The sequence below is a fragment of the Vespula vulgaris genome, chromosome 7 (assembly GCF_905475345.1).
Source record: "Vespula vulgaris chromosome 7, iyVesVulg1.1, whole genome shotgun sequence".
NCBI lineage: Eukaryota > Metazoa > Arthropoda > Insecta > Hymenoptera > Vespidae > Vespula > Vespula vulgaris.
Window position 1 is genome coordinate 1,389,834 of NC_066592.1, and position 20,687 is coordinate 1,410,520.

Genomic DNA, 20,687 nt, shown 5'->3' on the forward strand with positions numbered 1-20,687 from the left:
TCAACTGTTAGACGGTAGAAAGTGAACGTGGCACTTTTGGAAGGGTAGATAATTAGACAAGAAACACAGAGAAATTCTCTATCTATCTATCTCTCTTTCTCTCTTTCTCTTGTCATCTTTCTTCGTCCTTTCGCGACTCGTTTCGACCTAAACTCCTCTCTCCATCTCTTTCTGAACTTCCTCTCACGGGCCTGTATCCTCCTTAATTAAATATAAACGCCGGCTTACCTCTGCTTCTCAAACCGTACTTACCCACACCCTCCCTATACTATCCTCCTCCTCCTCCTCCTCCTCCTCCTCTTATTCCTCTTCTTCCTTCTCTTCCTCGTCACCCTTCTATTCCTCTTCTTCTTCTTCCTCTTACTACGAGATTCACCATCTCGTCCCTGTTACACATCCTTTCGTGGAAGAGGTAAGCACGTACCAAAGTCCCGCGACTCGTTCCCCCATTCTCCTTTAACCGTTTCCACGCAATTACTAGTCCTCCCTGTACTGTGTCTCTACGCTAGAGAACGTACGCTAGAGAACGAAAGCGAGTACCAGTGCTGTTACTGCTGATGATGCTCCTTCGGAGGGAATGACAAGGGTTGGTAAATGTATACTACCGATGCAGAATGTAATTCTCCGGACCAGAATTGTAATTCTATTGTATTCGAGATCCAATTTTTTTTTCTCCTTTCGTTTTGTTTCGTTCAGTTTAGTTTAATTTCGTTTGGTTTCCTTTGGATTTCTCTTTTGTTTTTACTCTAAAAGTTAAATTTGAAAATGTGTGAAATAAAGAACTAAATGTAATAAGGGGATAAAATTTTAATCGAGTTATCAAAGAAATTTTTCACAAGCATCGGCTAGTTTATTAATTAAGGAAAAGAAATGTTTTATTGGTATTTGATGTTGCACGATGGTTAATTTAATTTTCTTTCTTTTTTTTAATCGAAATACTTTGCTTTATGGAAAGAACATCGGTTCCTAAACATTTTTCGATAATTATTTAGTAGCTATAAAATATAAAACTACTCTTTTCGTAATGCGCGAACTTGATATCGTTACTTTCGTTTCTAAACTCGTCGACTCTCTTCCTTTGACTAAGCATGTAAATAATGAAGTACCGTAAAAATAAATAATAATATGAATAAGTCGGAAGGCATTAAATTAATTAAGAATAGAATTCCTTCGCGTCACCGTAGAAATATGTACGTAGCTCCAACTATATGGTTGTTCCTACAACTTGCTATGAAACTTCTAAAAATCGATAAGTTATCGACGGTACAAAGGGATAGCAAATATCGATGTTACTGACAGAAAATAAATCGTAAGATTATTTTATAGTTTTCTATCTTACCGACGTACGAAAAAATAAATTATGATAGAAAATATGAAATTGTTTAAATTAAATTCAATGTATCCAATTCGATAATTATGTTAATGGAGCCAATTAGCTCGAGAGTACTTTCAAACTAATTATATTTCATTAAAGCGACGTTGAAAATAATATCGATTATGTATAGAGGTTGCACACGGAAATTCATTGTTATTAAAAAATTAAAATAAAATAATTCAAAGAATATATATACATATATATATATATATATATATATATATATATATACATATTTCTTGTATAACCAATTTATATATATGTAAAATAATAGTAGTGAAAAATGATGTAATTAATAAACATTTGTGAAAGTAACAAAAAATGAAAAACCTTACAAATATATAAATATACAATTTCAAGGCCAAACAACGATCTTCTTTTCTCCGAAAAATGTCACGTTGCTTGATTCGTTAATTAGGTTATTCGACTCGATAAAAGTATTAATTCAGAAAAGGAACGATTATGCTTTGATTCTAATTATAGAAAAATCTTTGGTATAAATAAAAAATATGGCTGCAAAAACTGCAAAGGCTCAGGTACATCGTGCGGCGAATGATGAAGCAACAAGTCTTCATGTTTCCTTACCTCAGATGCTGGATCTTGCTCTGGGAACACCAGAAGTTAGCTTTTCTTAATAATAAAAATAATATTCTTATTTAAATACTTGTTTCATTTCTTTTTTCCTTTTTTTACAAAATCAAATAATACGTTCGTTCTATCATCCTCGACTTTTCTCTGATAGGTCGGTGCGGTCAATTTGAACATTCTTCACAATTTTTTACACGTTCTATTGCACCAAATTAACCTAAGAACAACCAAAGTCGAATATAGAGGAGAAGATGCCAAACGAATAAAAGTACGATATTTGTCTTTCTCTCTCTTTTTTTTTTTTTATTTTTTCTTCTTCATTAACATCCAAACAATTCAATTAATAATTTTATCGTTTTATATGTTGTAATTAATTACAGACAATGGTAGCTTCCGCTAAAGCTGGTCCATCATTGCATCTTCACGAGTACAGCATCACCGACGGATCTGGTAAAGTGAAACAACGTATTCATAGTACGGATCAAGTGACGGTAAACGTGGACGTTTTCACGGATGAGGGTAAATCAATGTTTTTGAAAAAAAAAAAAAAATTACTCGACGTATTCATCCGACGATGTAACGTTTAGATCATAAAAATGCCGGCCAAACGTCAGCTAGTGCCCCAGTTACACCTCGAAATAAGAAAAATACAAAGGTGGCAGACGATACTGTTATCAAAAAAACGAAAGGTGTTAAGCAACAAATAACATCTGGATCCGAAGGAGAATATGAAAATGTTATTTTCATCGAGCCAATTGTCGATGGCGCTACTCCGAGTGCTTTGGCTTTTAAAAAGCTCGAACAAAGTGTAAATGTTATAAAAATAAATTATTATAAAGATATATGTATAAATGATTTTAATTATGTATTACTATCTCAGGTAGGACGTCTCGAGCAACGATTCGAAGCATTAGACGAATTGTCTACTAATCCTGAATTGGTCGAACGATTGAAAGGTAATATCACGGATCCTTTAACAGACATGTGGAATATTATTAACATAAACAAAAGGCTCGATGCCACTGAACAAGGAATGGACAAGGTATTGAAATGAATTTTTCTATATCATTATTTTTTGCTTTTGGTTCTTTCTTTTTTCAATAATCTTTTTCATCGATATGATGGTTCGTTAAAAGAATTATATATTTCTTTTTTTTTTTTTTTTGTTAGCTCACATCGATGGTCCAAGATGTAATGAAGACTGGAGTGAATCTTGAAACTACTGGCGTACATGTAAACATATCGAATGGTGTTGAAAACAGAAACATACAGCGAAACAACCCTAATCCGGCAAATACTAATGAAACAAATCTACATACTAATAACGAAGAGACAAACGTAACTAATAATCATCCGGAAAATAATCCAGAAAATAATCCGGGAAATAATCCGGGAAATAATCCGGAAAATCATGCGGAAAATCATGCGGAAAATCATGCGGAAAATCATCCGGAAAATCACCTGGAAAATCATTCGGAAAATCATTCGGAAAATCATTCGGAAAATCATCCAGTAGAATCAGGTGATTCCAAGTCATTTCAATTAGTAGTGCTATATGAATAATTTTAATCGATTAAATCGATTAATCCTAATCGGACGTGTTATTTTACTTGATTAATTCTTTTCTCTTTTTCTTTTTTATGTAATCAATATTCTATAGAAGAAATCAAAACGGAAGAGATACCACCGACAAATAATAACCAAAACAATTCTGAAACGAGCGAATCAAGAAATCAAAAGATTGAAACGTGTTTGAGAAATATTCACGACGTGGAAACGAAGATGGATAGTGCTTTGGCGAGAATAGAAGAGCGTCTTCATGCGTTAGAAACTAGAGAAGGAATAGTTGATACGACACCAACGGTTGAAGGCGAATCGGCACCGGACAAGTCACTTGACGAGGAAAATAAACGAAAGATTCATATATGTTTGGAGAATGTTGAAGATTTGCGAACGACGTTTGATAATAATTTCACTAATATCGAGGCTCGTCTTCAAAAATTAGAAAAGGAGGGTGATGAACTTACGGAAAAATTGAAAGACGTAACAAAACCAAGCGAAACCGGTGACGGTGGTCTAAACGAATTGGTTTCTAAGATTCAAGATATTCAAGAGGATATGAGAAAATTAAATGAGACAGCTGATCGTCTTATGGGTGATACGGAAGATCGTGAAATGAATCTGAACGTAAGAACGTATTAAACGAAAGGATTATATAAATATTTGTTAAAATAAATAACAATTTTATATATATGTGTGTGTGTATATACATATATAAAATTTTAGGCTATGTTAGAACAAATAGAATTGTTGAAAACGATTAAAGCTGATAAAGAAGATCTTGAGGATGCTTTGGCCGATAAAGCTGACGCTCATATAGTCAATAGAAAGGTTTCAGATAAGTTTTTATATTATTAATCGCGTATAGATTGACAAATGATTAACAAAATATTTTTATTTAGGTTTCTCACGATCAATTCAACGCTGCCTGCGACGATTTAACTCGTGGATTAGAGGAAGCTATAAGTAAACTAGGTAAACAGGAATCGATATGGCAGCAATCTTTGGACGAAGTACAAAAAGAGATTGAAGGGAAAGTAGATAAAATTGAGATAACTCCGTTGAGAGAGTTTGTTAACAATCGATTGAAGTCGCTTCAAGAGAAAATGAAACGTTTGGCTGAAATTAGACGAGAGGCCGAAGCTGCTGGAACCAAAAAACTACTTAGGTATTATAACACGAACTTTCATTATTTTGATTATTTTTGTTTCTTCATTTTTTTCTTTTCTTCTTCTTTTTTTTATGATCAAAAATTTATTCATCAAATTATCATTCTGATCAGAGACGTCCAATGTATATCGTGTGACAAAGAAGTAGTTATGAGAACGGAAGAAACTGGCAAATTCGAAGCACCTCTTATGCCTTGCACGATGAGCATGAAACCTTATCTAACTTATGAATTGGATCAAGTTAGAAAGCAGCAAAGAAAATTGCCTCATAGTAGGAACATGATTCAATTCGAGGCAGCCGTATTGGAAGAGACTAAAAAAATGAAAACAGTTAAGGAAGAATCATGTGTGAAATCTCCCAGGTATTTTTTTTTTCCTTTTATTATACTCTTCGTGATTTGAAATTAAAAATATTGCTCTTTTTTCCTTTCTTTTTTTTTTGTTAATTTATAAAGATAATGATTTGTTAATCATTTGTTAATCATTGTCAGAGATCATCTTTGCAATCGTTATTGCGGTGGAAGTCATACGATAACAACTCCTCAGCAAAGGGTTATGCGAATGGGACATTTTCTCGCTCAATGGGGTCCCGAGAGTATACAGTTAACAGACGGTATGATACAAGGAACCGATGGTAAGATGTATCGAAGTCGACCATTACCACCGAAATACGATGTTTGTGGTGGCATAGTTCCTTGTCCTGCAGTCGAAGCTATTCAAACTCAGGTGAAATTATAAAAAAAAAAAAAAAAATAGAAAAAGTTAATGAAAAAAAAATAATGATGTTCTTTCTTCTTAATATCTATCCATCTATCTATCTATAAATAAATTGTTTTGATGGATATTAGGAAACTTCCAAATGTGGAAACGTGTCTCAGACTTGGCAAACTGCACGAAGTATACCAAGTGCTAGTAAGTTCGTAACAATAATTAATTTTTTCTTGTTTCGTATATGAAGATCGTTTTTATAACTTTTTTTCTGTTTTCTTCCTTTTCTTGTTTCTTTTTGTTTTTTGTTTTTTTCTTTTTGTTTTATTTAATTCCGTCTATACAGGAAAAGGTAATTCAGGAAGGACTACGGAGAAAAAGAAAGAAGTCTGTCCAGGTGTAAGTAGAATTTCTAACGAAACAGATCTTCTCAAAAGTAATAGAAATTGATTAATTAATAATTAACGCAAATGTTTTTTCAAAGGTTTCTACGGAACATGAACATAACGTGATACCATTAAAGCCAGTCAATAAAGTTGCTCTCGAAGTGCAGTCTACGACCCAGGCATAACTTTTGCAACAAGGCGAAACTTTTTATAAACATTTAAAAAATACATATTTATCTATCTTATAAAAAAAAAAGGAAAAAAGAAAATAAATCAAACTAGAATATTAAATAATTAGGATTGTTTGCACCTGGATAATGGCAACACCTTAGACTTCGTCGATAAGATAGCTTGCAAATTGTCGGTAACTTTTTGGCTCTTATATCTAAATATACGCATGTAAAGCGTGTTGCATACAATCAGGCATGATAAAATAATATTATCGACCGATAATAAATTGATTACTTCAGCAAATATTATATAATCAAAATCTAAAAAAAACGTACCTTTTTTCGAATTGTATTCAAAAACACTATAAAATGATCAGAGAGTACCGAAGGACTTATTAAATGTTTTATTATTAAGGAGGAATTCCAGAGTACACAAGACTAGCTAGCGAAGTCGATTTCGGAACATCGGTGGTCTGCGGCTAAAACAATAAAAACAAAAAACAAGAACCAAAAAAATACAGAATCGCATTTCAAAAAACGCAATCGTACTGCATATTACATCTCTCTCTCTCTCTCTCTCTCTCTTTTTCTCTCTCTCTCTCTCCATTTTTTTTCTATTTTTTTCGCGCTTTCTCTCGTTTATTATTGCACATCACACACGTTTCAAAGATTCTCTTACACAAAATGGGTGTGTACACAGTAGTTTTATGGGGGCAAACGATCGTTAACGCACAATTCTTTTTCTCTCTTTTTCTCTCTCGCTCTCTTTCTAGTTTTTTCTTTGTCTTTCTGTTTATATTCACCAATCGCAAACCGACCTTTTCTTTTATATCGTAAACCCCCATTACTAGGGACTACTCGCTAACATTATTTTTTTTTTTTGTATTAATATATATAATATATATATCTATGTATATATATATATATATATATATATGTATATATATTATTTATGTACGCCAGATCTAAACGCTACGTCATATAAATTTCAAGGTACAGGAAGTATCTACAAAGTTTTAGTGCTACCACATAAGTTACTTGTTAATTGTTTGTTTGTTGTTATTGTTGTTGTTGTTGTAGTTGTTATTATTATTATTGTTGTTACGACTACGTTCCCGTTTCTTTTGTTTTCTGATAAATGACGTTTTCTTTTTCCTTACTTTTTTTTCTTTCATATACTATGCATCTTCTAAATCTAGGATTAAACTACGAGATTCCTTTCTTCGTTTTTTCTTTTTTTCTTTTTTCTGCTTTTTTTTTTTTTTTTTTTTTTTTTTCTTTTAAATCCACTCCCTGTAAGATCTTACGATAAATCAACGGTATACAGAATATATCAGGCGTAAGACCACTGGCGTTAACGATACGAGATGATGTTTCCTTTTTTTGTTCCTTTTATCAATCAATGTAATAATGAAATAAATATATATATATATATACGTATGTATATATGTATGTATATATGTATGTATGTGTGTATGTATGTATGTATGTATGTATATATGTACGTATGTACGTACGTATGTACGCATGTATGTATATATATGTGTATGTATATATGTATGTATATATGTATGTATGTATGTATGTATGTATAATATAATATATTTATATATGTATATAGATTATAGTTTCAATATAATCGCTCATACGGAGAATGGTAAGGGTTAAGGGTTGGATTTTGGGCTGGGATCAAAGGGAAGGGGGACAATAATAATGTCTTAAACATTAACATGGATATGCATTATCGATTACAGTTAATAATACTGGCAGCTTAAAGTACAACGTGTCGTATTACATTGAAAACCTAATCAAACGCGGAATGGTAGGGAGTGCCAAATACGATCTACTATCTCTAATACTCTATCTTTATATCCTTTGTCTTTTATCTTTCTTCTTCTTCTTCTTTTTTTTACTTTTTCTTTCTTTTTTCTTTTTTTTGTATTATTACTTTATCCTCGTACTCGCGAAAATTAGATCAAGTTGTTAGTTTAGATTAGATAATGTTAGAAAGCGTAAAGGAGAAAATAGTTTGACGCGTACACGTACTTACATACGTATGTACTTATGGTATCTTCGTACATACTTACTTAGTATTAGCCGCGTGACTTTGGACGAATTATAATAGTTAATAAAAAGCAAGCCTTTAACGCGATTTGGTCGGTTTTTTTATTCGCAGCAGCACTCGCTACCAATCGATTGTGATTAATCAATTAATTATCTCCTAAGTTTCCTAATCAATATATATATATATATATATATATATATATATATATATATATATATATTTATTAATGAATGTTTTTTATCATTTTTTTTTTTTTTAAAGATCACTCAGAGTTTTGGTGACTAACAAAAATTCGCACTCACAACCGTCGTGAATCGAATCGCTTCGAAAAATTATTGTAACGCTCACACACGGACGATACGAATATATCTTATATAATCTTCAGCACGCAATCGATACGCGTCGTTGCATTTTCTGACTACGAATAAGCTGCTAGTTATTCTTCTTCTTTTTCTTCTTCTTCTTCTTCTTCTTATTCTTCTTCTTCTTCACCTTCTTCTTCTTTTGTTCTATCTTCTCCTTTTCTTCTTTTTCTTTTTCTTCTTCTTCTTCTTCTTTTTCCTTTCTTCTTTTCTTCCTTCATTTCTTCCTTCCTCTTTCTCTCCTCTCATCTTTTCTTTCATCCCACAATTCATCATAGTTAATATAATAATAATAATGATAATAATAATAGATCACGATAAATCTTTCGGTTTTCCCTTTTCCCATTTTCTTTCGTTTTTTTTTCTTTTTTTTTTTCCTTTCTTATCTTCTTCGTACGAGAATATTGCACAATATATTTAGCGAGCAACAAATATAAGGATTAAAATGGAATTAAATATAACAGATCACAGGTAAAACTAGGCTATTCTCTCCTCTGTAACAAATTAATATCACATGAAAAAATATGTATCGGTTGCATCTCTCTCTCTCTCTCTTTCTCTCTCTCTCTCTCTCTCTCTCTCTCTCTCTCTCTTTCTCCCTCTCTATCTATCTATCTATCTATCTATCTATCTATCTATCTTTCCATCAATTTCTTTCTTTCTTTCTTTCTTTCTTTCTTTCTATGTCACTTCTATCTTTCATCTCATCACATTCGTAAAAATTCTTTCGAAAAATTACAAATTGTCGGACGGATGACTCGGCTGATACGAGTCATCGATGATTCGGACTGACTACTGACCGCTGATCCTTTAAAAAAAAAAAAAAAAATCACCTTCCTCCTATCTTCTCGTATTCGATTCATTCGATTTCACGTGAAAGAGTTTATGTCTTTTTTTTCTTTTCCTTTTTTCTTTTTTATTCACATCACACCGACACACTCAATCAGCGATCTAAGTCTAATCACTTATCAACGGTGACGGTTAACTAAATTCTGACTAAATTATTATTATTACGATTAGGATTAAGCTTTGGCATTTATTACCGCGGTTTCATCCGCGTCCTTCCTTCCAACCCTTTTGTCATCAATTACAAAGAATAAAGGACAGAAATTTAACGTCCTTCAAATATCCCCGTAAATTGCAATAATTTCATTGCATCAATCTTCACCTTTCTAAATCTCATCAAAGCGCAATTATATCAACACCATGAAAAATTTCTCGTTATTTATTCCCCATCGTTCGACGATTTTATTCGTCCACGATATTCAGGAACCATTCTTTTACAATTACAATAATAGCCTCGGTATAATAGGGTACTTCAGAAATTATCATTAAAACGTCCTCTTATCTACACAATTATCAAAGATATCGTTTAATTTTTCTTTTCATCATTTAATTCCAAATCCTGATATTCTGATGTTCGTTCATACATTTATTAAAAATTAAACGACAAGATCAGTAATCAGAATCTATCACTGAATAAACAGAATCCTTGTTATAGCCCAAGTTCGTCGATCATTATTTTTTATATATTTTATTACACATCTTTCTTTTCTTTTTTTCTTTTTTTCTTCTGTTTCGTTCTCTCCCTCTCTCTCTCTCTCTCTCTTTTTCACAACTATCAATATTCCTTTTGACGTAGACATATCGTTCCTTTTGTTAAAGATCATTGCCGTAACTTTTAGTTTTCTAATACACATTCATTCGTTGTCCAACGATCCAAAATGTCGTCGTGTTAATTTCATGGACGCAACACAACGATCGTACGTTCGGAGGTAGGTTTCTTTTATTTCCTTTTCTTTTCTATTCCTTTGTTTTCTATTATTATTAATCTTTTTTCTTTCTTCCTTTTTTCTTCATCCAATGTTACTGCTTTCCCTTTCTTCGTATTTATTTTTATTTGTCTTTTTATTTTTTTATTTTTTATTTCTTCTTTTTCTCTTTTTTTTTTTTTTAACGGGAAGACGGAAAGGACATAACATATCCTCGTGAATAATAAAACGTCGAAGAAAATTCCCCGATTATTTTTATTTGTCAACGAATTTGAGAAGCTCTGGAAAATATTTCGTACGATCGATGATAGATATCGTTCGCGTGACTCCTTCAATTATTTCCTTCGTTTTACAGTTATTCTTCACAGAGATTCCTTGGCTGATTATTATTTTGTACTGTTAACCTCGTATATCCATTTTCCATTACGTTTCTTTTCAATCGAGTCGATTATTGTCTAGCTCGACGATCTCGTATAATATATATAAACATATGTATACCTCCATCTCTCCCTCAAATTCTATCAATTTTCCCACTCCTCTTGTTTCTAATTCCTCATTTTACAGAAATTAATTTCTTTTTCCACGTGGAAGAGTAAAAAACGATATTCTACAAATTTTTTACGTTCAGATCTGGAAGATTTCGTCGATTCGGAAAATAAGTGCTTTTGCATTACATCTATAAAAAAAATTCTTCGTTATTTACTCTATATGTGTATGTGTATATATACATATACATACATACATACATACATATATATATATATATATATATATATATATATATATACACATATATACACACACGTAGTTAACGCATTTCCATCCTTGTTTTCTTTTCTCAATTTCTCAATCTCTCAATCTCTCATTCTCTCATTCTCTCATTCTCTCTCACTCTCCTCTCTCTCTCTCTCACACACACACTCTCTCTCTCTCTCTCTTCCTTTCTTCCTATTTCATTATCGAGCTATGCCGGAGGTATTTGTGTTTGTTTTACTTCATTCGTCACAAGAAAACTACGAATTATCAAAAAGTGTCTCGAGAAAGGCAGCGCCTCCATTTAAACGGCGCTACGATAGATGCGCTACAAAAGCTGTGCTATAACAGGATGCAGAAGACACATATGCTCGGCACCACGTATTGGAAGCCGATTCACGCTGAAATGACGAACCATTTCTGGTATACTTTCGAAGGGTTTGCTAAACTGTCCTAATATGTAAGCGTTCAGCTCTTCGTTCTTCTGTATACGCATGTGCATGAAACCTCTGGCACTCCTGTTGAAACAAACAAACAAAATTACATATGTAAATAAAATATTTGTATGTATATTCACATGTATATTTTTTATCAATAAATTGTATATTATGTATTCCGAATTTTATATTATGTATTCCATTGTATCGCGAAACGTTGATTGTCATTATTTAAAAACGATAATCGTATTAAAATGATCAATAACAGAACGTAAAACTAATACTTTATAGAACTTGCTCGCTAACTAATTTCATTTGGAATCTATTATCAAACTTACTTGAGAGACAACGAGTAATCTTGTTTGGTCGATTCGCTGTTCCTCACTAAGTAACTTCCTTCGCGAAGAAGTCGGAGAACAGCTTCGGCTTCGATTCTCGTGATAGAACCATGATACCACCTAAGGAAAAAAGAAACAGTTATTTTTATCTTGCACGTCTAATCATAACTTTTCTGTTTTCTCATTATTAATTAATCCGATATATTAAACATGATAAATAAAAACTACGAATAACGAATGATATTCACATATATATTTCTTATATATTATTTATATATAACCTATTGATATATTAATTCGTTGGAAGAATAATTATTAATAATAAACATTAAAATAATGCGTTAAAATAAAAAATAAATTAAAAAATGAGCGATGAAGACCAAAACCAACCCCTGTCTCTCCAAAGGTAAATCGACATCAACTAGATCAGCTGATCCTCTTGCAACATTCATTTCTAAAGGTAATCCGAGGCTAAGTCCACCAGGCTTCTTTAACGCCAGTTGTCCGACGTTCGTTCCACCCCCGGAAGCATTTCCACCAGCTTCCAGATTCAGAGTCATCTTTGGACGCGCCAGACCGCCGCCTGAAATGAGTCACGCGACAGTTAGACGCCGGTAAACTCGCCGAGCAGTAAACACCGGATCGCATCTCTATGGATTTTATACTGTGTGTATATATATATGTATATACACATATACACATTCATATATACGTACGATACAACGATGATTTCATCTCTCCTAAATAAACCTTAAAAGTTACAATCGAAACTAAGATTTGTTGTTCTCAAATATCTCTAATATTGTCGCCTTTAATTTTTAAAACTTTGATCTTTGATATATAATTTTTTTTTTATACGTCCTCCTTTTAATCCAATTTTCATGATTAAAGATTTATTCTCTAATAAAGGATATTCCTACGAACACGAAGACAATTCAATGAGCTTTGATATTAGACCTGTGATCTTGTCGAATAAAAGAGAGAGAGAAAAAGGATACTTGATTTTCGCATTCATAGAAATTTTAAAGGATTCCTTTAATAAACATCTTCTCGATCCAAGAGTTCACATTTCTAATCAAAATCATGAAAGATTGTTCAAGATCAGAGAAAGTGGAAGAATATTCTATACGTTCTACAAACACGCGTATCTACACACACACACACACACACACACACACACACACAAACAAACAAACATGTGTATAGAAAGAGAGAGATAGATATAGGACGGAATTGAATTTAATAAAACAGAACAAGCTCAATCACAGTGAGTGCAGACCCGTCTCACTTCGTTAATGTTTAATCATGCCGAAAATGATGGTGCGTGAGGTGAAATAAGCTATAGGTGAGGGATGTTAGAAGATAGTAGACTTCGTTGAACTATTTTACTCCAAGAATCTAAGATAAATGTATACGTAGGTACAAGAGTAGAGATCGACTATCTTTCTACTATGTATAAGAAGGATGAGATGAGAAAGAGTGATATATAGGGTCGGGACACATTAACCTCAAGTAAGAAACTAACTCGGTGTTACACCTGTCAGAGCAATTTCCTTCTACCTGCCTCATGCTACAGTCAAGAATTCAACCGTTAAGAGATTGCACCGAACAAATGAGATTATTGCCTCGCGGAACCAACCTCTTAAAACTTTTTCTTCTAACCGCAACTTAGATCAGCTCTTTTTTCTCTCGTGATTTTTCTTTTCCTTAGTTCCCGATGAAAGGCAACACGTGTTACACGTACGCGCCAATGGTTCACAAAACTGATCTAATTTCGACTTACAAATTTCACACCCTCGCAATTTCCGTCCTTCTCTTTCTTTTTTCCTTCACGTTCTCTTAAAATTGTTTCACTTTTAATCGAAGGATTGTCTCTTCAAGAATAAATGTAATTTTGATTCGGTATCGTTTAAATTGTAAAAATAACGATTGTACTTCCCGTTATTAAATCATATTCATTCGAAAATTTTCTCTCGTTTCTTTCTGTAATAAGCACTTAGGTTTTCGTAGATCGAGCAGACGTATTGTTTTTGAAGCAACAATGCACGTAATTTCTGCAGAAATCTTAAGAGAAAATTCTAGGGTAAAAAGTTCTAAGAACGATGGAAAGACAAAGAAAAAAAGAGAGACAGAGAGAAAGAGAGAGAAAGAGAAAAGAAAGTCGAGAGAACTTCTTTAAGATGGAGGAAATCGAAATAAGAAATCTTGAGAGCATTGTCTTTTCACCAGCGCGAGGGTACTCGGTCTTACTTGTCCTCGACATACAATCAAAACTCTTACAGTTAGTTTCTCTTACTTTATCATACTTTTTTGTGATCAACTAACTTATCAATGGTAATTCCTTTTTAAATTGACGATAAGAAACGTTATAAAATAATTCTGACATTAAACAAAATCGGAGCGTGTATATAAATTAACTGTTGAAAAGAAGAAAAAAAATACAGCCAAGCAAAAATTAAGGATCAAAGAAAGAAAGAAGAAGAAGAAGAAAAACTTTCCTCGCGAACATCGTAAAAATTCTTTGGGTTTATTTCTTTTTGACATTAGTTGCAGCAACGTAGAGAGTTGAGGTAAGCGTCTCCTATTACACGTACGAAAGTACCTATTAAGAAAAACGATAAAAAGACGACTATAATGTTTTTTCCATTGCAGCATTGCAACCCTTAATGGAAACCATCCCTACATTCTTTTTCACTACACGTTTTTTCCGAGGTAAAAGACATCCTAAGAGAGCTCCTTATTTTCTTCTTCCCGTCGTGGACTGTTTTAATATCCGCCTACGTCGGAGATACGTCTCAATCAATTGCTTTCATTTACTTTCTCTCTCTCTCTCTCTCTCTCTCTCTCTCTTTTTTAACCTCCTAAGGGAAATGGAAAATCGTGCACGTAATAAAAAAAATAAAAAGAGAAAAAAATAAGAAGAGGATTATACCAAAGTGTTTCGTTTACGTAAAATATATAAGTAAAAATATATATAAACCTATGTATTTATGTATTTATGTATGTATGTATGTATGTACGAGTATATATATATATATATAAACACTCAATTTATTTCTCTTTCTCTTTCAGTTTCTTTGAGAGATCACAAGATCACAAGATGCAATACGTCTTACGATCGTTTCCTTTAAAAGTTTCGTACGAAAGTTAACAAAAAAGAAAAAAAGAAAAGAAAAGAGAGAGAAAGAGAATGTCTTCTTTTATCAATACTAAAAAAGAAAGTTCCTTTTTCACTCGCTTTGTACTCACGGCCGTTTTTCTTTCTCAATCTCTCGACCCTTTTCCAGAGAACCAAAAGACTAAGCCTTTTAAATAACAAATCAAGATTGTACGCACGATTTACGTTAGATCCTTTGATCTTTTTTTCGCGGGTCACGTCGTTTACGAGTATATCGCTTTTCTTTGGTTTGTCTTTCACGATCGAAAAAATAAATCTATTAAAAACGTGAACCGAAGGAAGGGAATGAGAAGATCGTATAAATAAAAAGATACAAAAATAAAATTCTTAACAGGTCGCGTACGCGTACAACGATATGTCCATAATATTGAACGAAATTTTGATGAATGACGAAAAAAAAAACACACACACACACACAAGAAAAACAGAAGAGAAAGAAAATATCTAGTAAGACAGATATTAAAATTTTGGTAAAGACTATGAAACTTTATTCCAACGTTATCGTTAGTAGAGAGAAAGAGAGAAAGAGAGAGAGCCTGTTAAAATAGAAAAGTGCTATGTCTGGGAAACGCGAAAGGAAAAGAAAAAGAAAAAGAAAAAGAAGAACAAAAAAGAAGGAACAAAAAAAAAGAAAAGAACGCACATTCTTTTACGCAACAGAAGGTAAATTTCGTCTGACGGATATTCGATGCCAACGGAGACGCCTTAGGACAGTGAAAAAGGCTAGGGTAAAAGGGAAAGGGACGTCTATGGCAAAAAGTATTTCTCGCGAGTTTGATAAAGAAAGAGAAAGTGAAAGTAAAAGAGAGATAGAGATATGAGGAGAAAGAGATAGAGAGAAAAGTCTCGAGGGAAATTCAACGTCACGAAGGACACGCGGGAAATCTCACGGGCATTCGTGTCGCCTTGTTTCCATGTCCTGACGACGACGACGACGACGACGACGACGAGGAGGAGCAAAAGTAGGGGAAACGAAGAAGAAGAAGAAGAAGAAGAAGTAGAAGAAAAAAGAAAGAAAAAAAAATATTAAAAAAGAGGGAAGAAAAAGAAAGAGAAAAAAGAAGGAAAGAGTAAAAGTAAAAGTAGATGGGAAAAAATCTACATTGGAAAAAGAGAAACTTTTAATTTCCCGTGAAAATCAGGACGTATGGCCGCACGATTCGTTTCGCCGAGAAGTCCGCCTACACGAGAAAGTCAAACAGCCGCTCGGAGATTCGTATTTATTGCTGTCTCGAAAGAGAAGGAAGGAAAACGGGCGATAGAGAGCGATAGAGAGCGATAGAGAGAGAGAGAGAGAGAGAGAGAGAGAGAGAGAGAGAAGAGGGATAAAATTTATGGCTACGTAGGATTTAGTACTTTGGGAAGTACTCCATCGAAAGGAGTAATAAACGTTTGATCCCTTAAATCGTAGGACTTATCTTTACAAATACAAAATCAACTGCTTTCCTTATGCTTTCGTTAATAACTTCTCGTTGATAAATATTAGACAATTTTTGCAAGAGAGAAAGAAAAAACACATTTGAGTTTATCTTACTCTTAAATATAATATAATTAAATATATAATGCGTTTAGTGTATAATACTTTGCTATTGCTATTATTAATATTATAATACAATGGGAATAGCAACATATCTTCTGGTATAATTCTCGGTAAATTTAATGAAGTAATTAGCATTCGTCGTTTCAATCGTTTCTTTTTAAATGTCGAACTTTATGAGAATAATTATCAATTGAGGTATACGATTCCCTACTGTTACTGTCTCTCTCTTTCTCTCTTTCTGCTCCTCTCTCTGTCTCTTTCTCTAAAGATCTTTCTTAAGGTACTTTAGCAAGACTGTAGTATACTGTATCCAGCATCCGTTTCGCGAAGCCCTGATCTGTAAGTTTCTTGTGTTTCAAGAGAAAGAGAGAGAAAAAGAGAAAGAGAGAGAAGGAAGTGAGAAAAGCGAGGGAGTGTTTAAAACGAGGCACAGTAACGATGGAGATTGTGAAGTTTGCAATCTAAGAAAGAAGAGAGAAATCTCCGAGGAGCTTTTTGTCCTCCACTTGAGATTCCACAAAGTTCCTTATTAGTATCGCCTTGAAATTGGTCGCAAGATAACGAGCACCTATGCCATTCGAAAAAAGAAAGAAAGAAAAGAAATAAAAAAAAAAAAAACTACGTATACGTATTATAATTCACGATTAAATCAATTGCAAAATTAATTACCATTCTCAATTAAATATTCAAAATAACATACCTATCTGATAATTCACCTGTACGCTATTCGTTTTTTCTGAAAGAAAAGGAAAGTACGAAAAGAAAGATAAAGAAAATAAAGAAAAAGAAAATACGTATTATAATACAATTCCTGATCGAATTAATTTCAAAATCAATTGTTCTTGATTAATTAATTAAAATTTTATCGTTTCGTGAGAGAAAAAAAATGTGTAATATGTAACACGTGTTGCGAACATTTTTAAAGAACTTTTTAAAATAAAACTTTCCTCTCTCTCTTTCTCTCTCCCTCTCTCTCTTTCTTTATTTATTTCTTCTTTCTTAGAGAGAAAACGTCACGACAGATGCGTAGGCCCGTGAGAGAATATACGCGGATCTTAAAATTCTCGCCAACAGATGTTGCAGTTACACACCCCCTCCAGTTTCAAGATCAAACTCGATAGAGAAAGAGAGAGAGAGAGAGAGAGAGAGAGAGAGAGAGAGAGAGAGAAAGAGAGAGATAGAGATAGAAATAGAGAAGCACCCTCTCCCTTTTCTCGCAGTGTCTGAAACCACAGCAGCGTGCAAGGGGACTCAGCATCCCCTTATCGACGTGGTAACAAACACTTCGAGCCTGCTCGGAATGCTTGATACCTCTCGATCCTCATGAAATATGAACTACTATAGTCGAACGCGGCTGTTACCATCAAAAGTATATCTATATATATATATATATATATATATTGTACGGAATTACAATTTGTTGGGAGGATCAAAAACCTACTTATTCTTGAGACTTTACGTCGACATCGAACCGATATATTTCTTATTTACGAAAGGATGAATTTGTTAATGCTTAATGATTTGTTATATGAAGTTGTTAAAGAACTTTTTTTCTCTTTTTTTCTCTTTCTCTTTATCCTTTTTTTTTTTTAATACAAATTAAATATAACATACATTATTTCGTTGTAAAGTTTGATATTTATATACTTGCTATCCGATAGAAATTTCGGTCGAAGAAAAGAAAAAAAATATTCGCAATATTAAGGTTAGACTGACTTGAAAAAAGAAAGGAAAAAAGAAAAAGAAATCGAGTAGGAAGATAATTGTTATCGTATGGATAGATTTTAACGAGGAAGAAATAACAGAATAAGGGAAAAATTAATTAAAAACAGGAAGAGGAAGGAGAAGTGGAACATTAACGAGAGAGCGAGAGCGAGAAAGAGAGTAAGAGAAGAGAGAATGAGAGCGTAGTATTGCGATATTTACGATGTGGCGTGTGATTCGAAAAAGAGGAATGAGGAGAGAGGAAGGAGGAGAGAAAAAGAAAGAAAGAAATAGGAAAAAAAAAAAATAGGAAAAAAGGGAAGCGTGCCGCTTTCGCAGCCTTCCGATTCGCGAGCGGAAACAAGCCGTTAGCGAACGAAACGAGGCGAAAAGTCGAGAAAAATTGGGTCAGGAGAGTACGCTGATTTTCACGTCGGTTAAACGGAACGGACTGGAAGAGTTTTGCAAGAGAAAGAGAAAGAAAAAGAAAAAAATGGCGGGCGAGCGAGAGAAAGAGAGAGAAGAAAAAATATCTGCAAAGCGTGATGCGACGTTTGGCACTCGTTAAAAATCTCATCCAGGAAGACGAGAGGAGGAGGAAGAGGAGAAAGAGAAGGACGAGAAGGAGAGAGTGAAGGGAAAGGGAGGGGAGAAAAAGAAGGAGTCTCTGAAGATTAGAAATCTCGAGTTGGATCGCGTAAAATGTGACACTTTGGATACCTACCAAACGATTTTAACGACGGCAACGAACAGAGTCAGTCAGCTTCTCTCTCTCTTTCTCTTTTCCTCTCTCTCTCTCTCTCTCTCTCTCTCTCTCTCTCTCTCTATCGTGTTTGCGAGTGGCTGCGACAAAATTGCAATTTCTTCAACGACGTAGGACGCATAAGAGTGGATGTGTGTTTGTGTTCATGCTTGGAAACCGACGCTCTACGAAAAGCACTTAAAGCGAATGTACGTATGTACGTACGTACATATGCATGTATGTATGCACACATGTATGTATGTATGTATGTATGTATTTACTGCTTGCGTTTACGCGTCGATATTTTCCTCGTATGAAAAGGGAGAAAGAGATAGAGATAGAGGGAGAGAGAGAGAGAAAGAGAGAGAGAGAGAGAAAGAGAGAGAGAGAGAGAAGAGGGTTGTGCTTGGAGTGGGAAAAAGCGCACGATATTATCCGCTTACTTGGCTTTTATACATTTTATTTCTAGGAACGTTTTACATCGTGCAACGACGACGTCCGAGTAAAAGGTCGGAATTATTAAACGAATCGTTTTGTTGAGCGTGCGCATTTTGATGACGTTGTTAATAAAAATCCAAAATATAAGCAAAAAAAAAAAAGAAAAAAAGAAAATGGGGTAGCAGGAAGGGGAAGAAAAGAAGCCAAAGATTTTGATTTCGTGGAGAACAAAAAATGTTGCAGAAGTTCTCAACTTCGGTATTATTATTAAAATAGTTTTTAAGCGTTTCTTGCAAATATTTCTTTCTTTTTTTTTTTTCATCGGCCTTATAATTTTTAACGACGCAAATGACCTCGCTCGCGATCCTTCCTTTCCTCTCTTTACTCCCTTCCTTCTTCACCCATCTTCACCTACGTGAACGCGACGCGCGTTAATTAAAATTTTGCGGTAGCAACGCACATTCCACGATTTAATTTCCATGGACGATGAGTTAAACAGAGAAAGGGCGACGTCGTTTTATCGATTAGGATTAAACTTGATTTGCGGCAATTAACATGAAATTTTATTTTCCTTCGACGATCTTTAAAAATCAGTTAAGCGTTATTCCGATACTCTAGAATAAAAAAAAAAAAGTAATAATAATAATAAAGAAAGAGAGAAAAAAAATTGCAACTGTTTTGGATTATTATCTTATGTACGAAGCTCTAAATAAATCATTAAAAAAAAAAGCTGCCTTCAAAGTCAAGGTCATTAGACTAAAAAATAAAATAAAACCATGAAACTTTTAACTAACATGAAATTATTACTATTTTCGAGGATTTAAATTTAATTTAAAAAAAAAAATTATACTACTATTTACTCATTGCATTACTACGTTATTATTATTTCACGCATGAAGATCGAAAGAAATCATTAAAAATAGAAAGAAAAAACAGTCTTCAGAGTCAACATCGCTGATTTAAAAAATAAAATGAAAATGTGAAACGATACCCAACATGAAATTTTATTTTCTTCGAGATTCCTTAAAAATGAATGGGACGTTATCCCGATATCTCGATCCTCTAAAAAAACATTACATTACTATCCATTCATATTGCATTACTACATTACTATTACCACAGTCATGAAAATCAAAAGGAATCATTAAAAATAGAGAAAAGACCAGTCTTCGAAGTCAGGATCCCTACAATAAAAAATAAAATAAAAATACGAAACGGTACCCAATATGAAATTTTACTTAGAACGAGCGTCTTTAAAAATGAATGAACTCTTATCCTGATCCTTTAAATATTACTATTTGTACGTATCACATTACAACGTCACCATTAATTCGCGCATGAAGATCTGATTAAATCGTTAATAAAAAATAAAAAAAATAAAAAAAATAAAAGGAAGTAAAAA

General features: G+C 33.3%; 2 protein-coding genes across 4 annotated transcripts in view; one reads left to right on the forward strand and one right to left on the reverse strand.

Moving 5' to 3' along the window:
* The first annotated feature begins 1,704 nt into the window (after window positions 1-1,704).
* On the forward strand, window positions 1,705-6,329 carry LOC127065128 (uncharacterized). Of its 2 annotated transcripts, none has more exons than XM_050997059.1 (14): window positions 1,705-1,995; window positions 2,118-2,231; window positions 2,344-2,482; window positions 2,551-2,771; window positions 2,844-3,005; window positions 3,134-3,485; window positions 3,624-4,150; window positions 4,250-4,354; window positions 4,426-4,691; window positions 4,806-5,054; window positions 5,184-5,418; window positions 5,541-5,604; window positions 5,747-5,799; window positions 5,885-6,329. In XM_050997059.1, exons 1-14 carry the CDS (start codon window positions 1,885-1,887, stop codon window positions 5,969-5,971), a joined length of 2,685 nt encoding a protein of 894 aa, XP_050853016.1. In that variant the 5' UTR covers window positions 1,705-1,884; the 3' UTR covers window positions 5,972-6,329. The 2 variants fall into 2 exon arrangements, with proteins under 2 accessions (XP_050853016.1, XP_050853017.1); XM_050997060.1 differs by having other exon boundaries at window positions 3,627-4,150.
* Window positions 6,330-6,345: 16 nt separating this feature from the next.
* LOC127065127 (putative mediator of RNA polymerase II transcription subunit 26) overlaps window positions 6,346-20,687 on the reverse strand; it is a 172,054-nt gene continuing 157,712 nt past the window's right edge. For both annotated transcript variants that reach the window (XM_050997057.1, XM_050997058.1), the window contains 3 exons: window positions 12,074-12,266; window positions 11,684-11,803; window positions 6,346-11,426 (listed from right to left, as the gene is read on the reverse strand). In XM_050997057.1, the coding sequence (XP_050853014.1) occupies window positions 11,237-11,426; window positions 11,684-11,803; window positions 12,074-12,266 (503 nt within the window). In that variant the 3' untranslated portion in view covers window positions 6,346-11,236. The remainder of the gene's footprint in view (window positions 11,427-11,683; window positions 11,804-12,073; window positions 12,267-20,687) is intronic.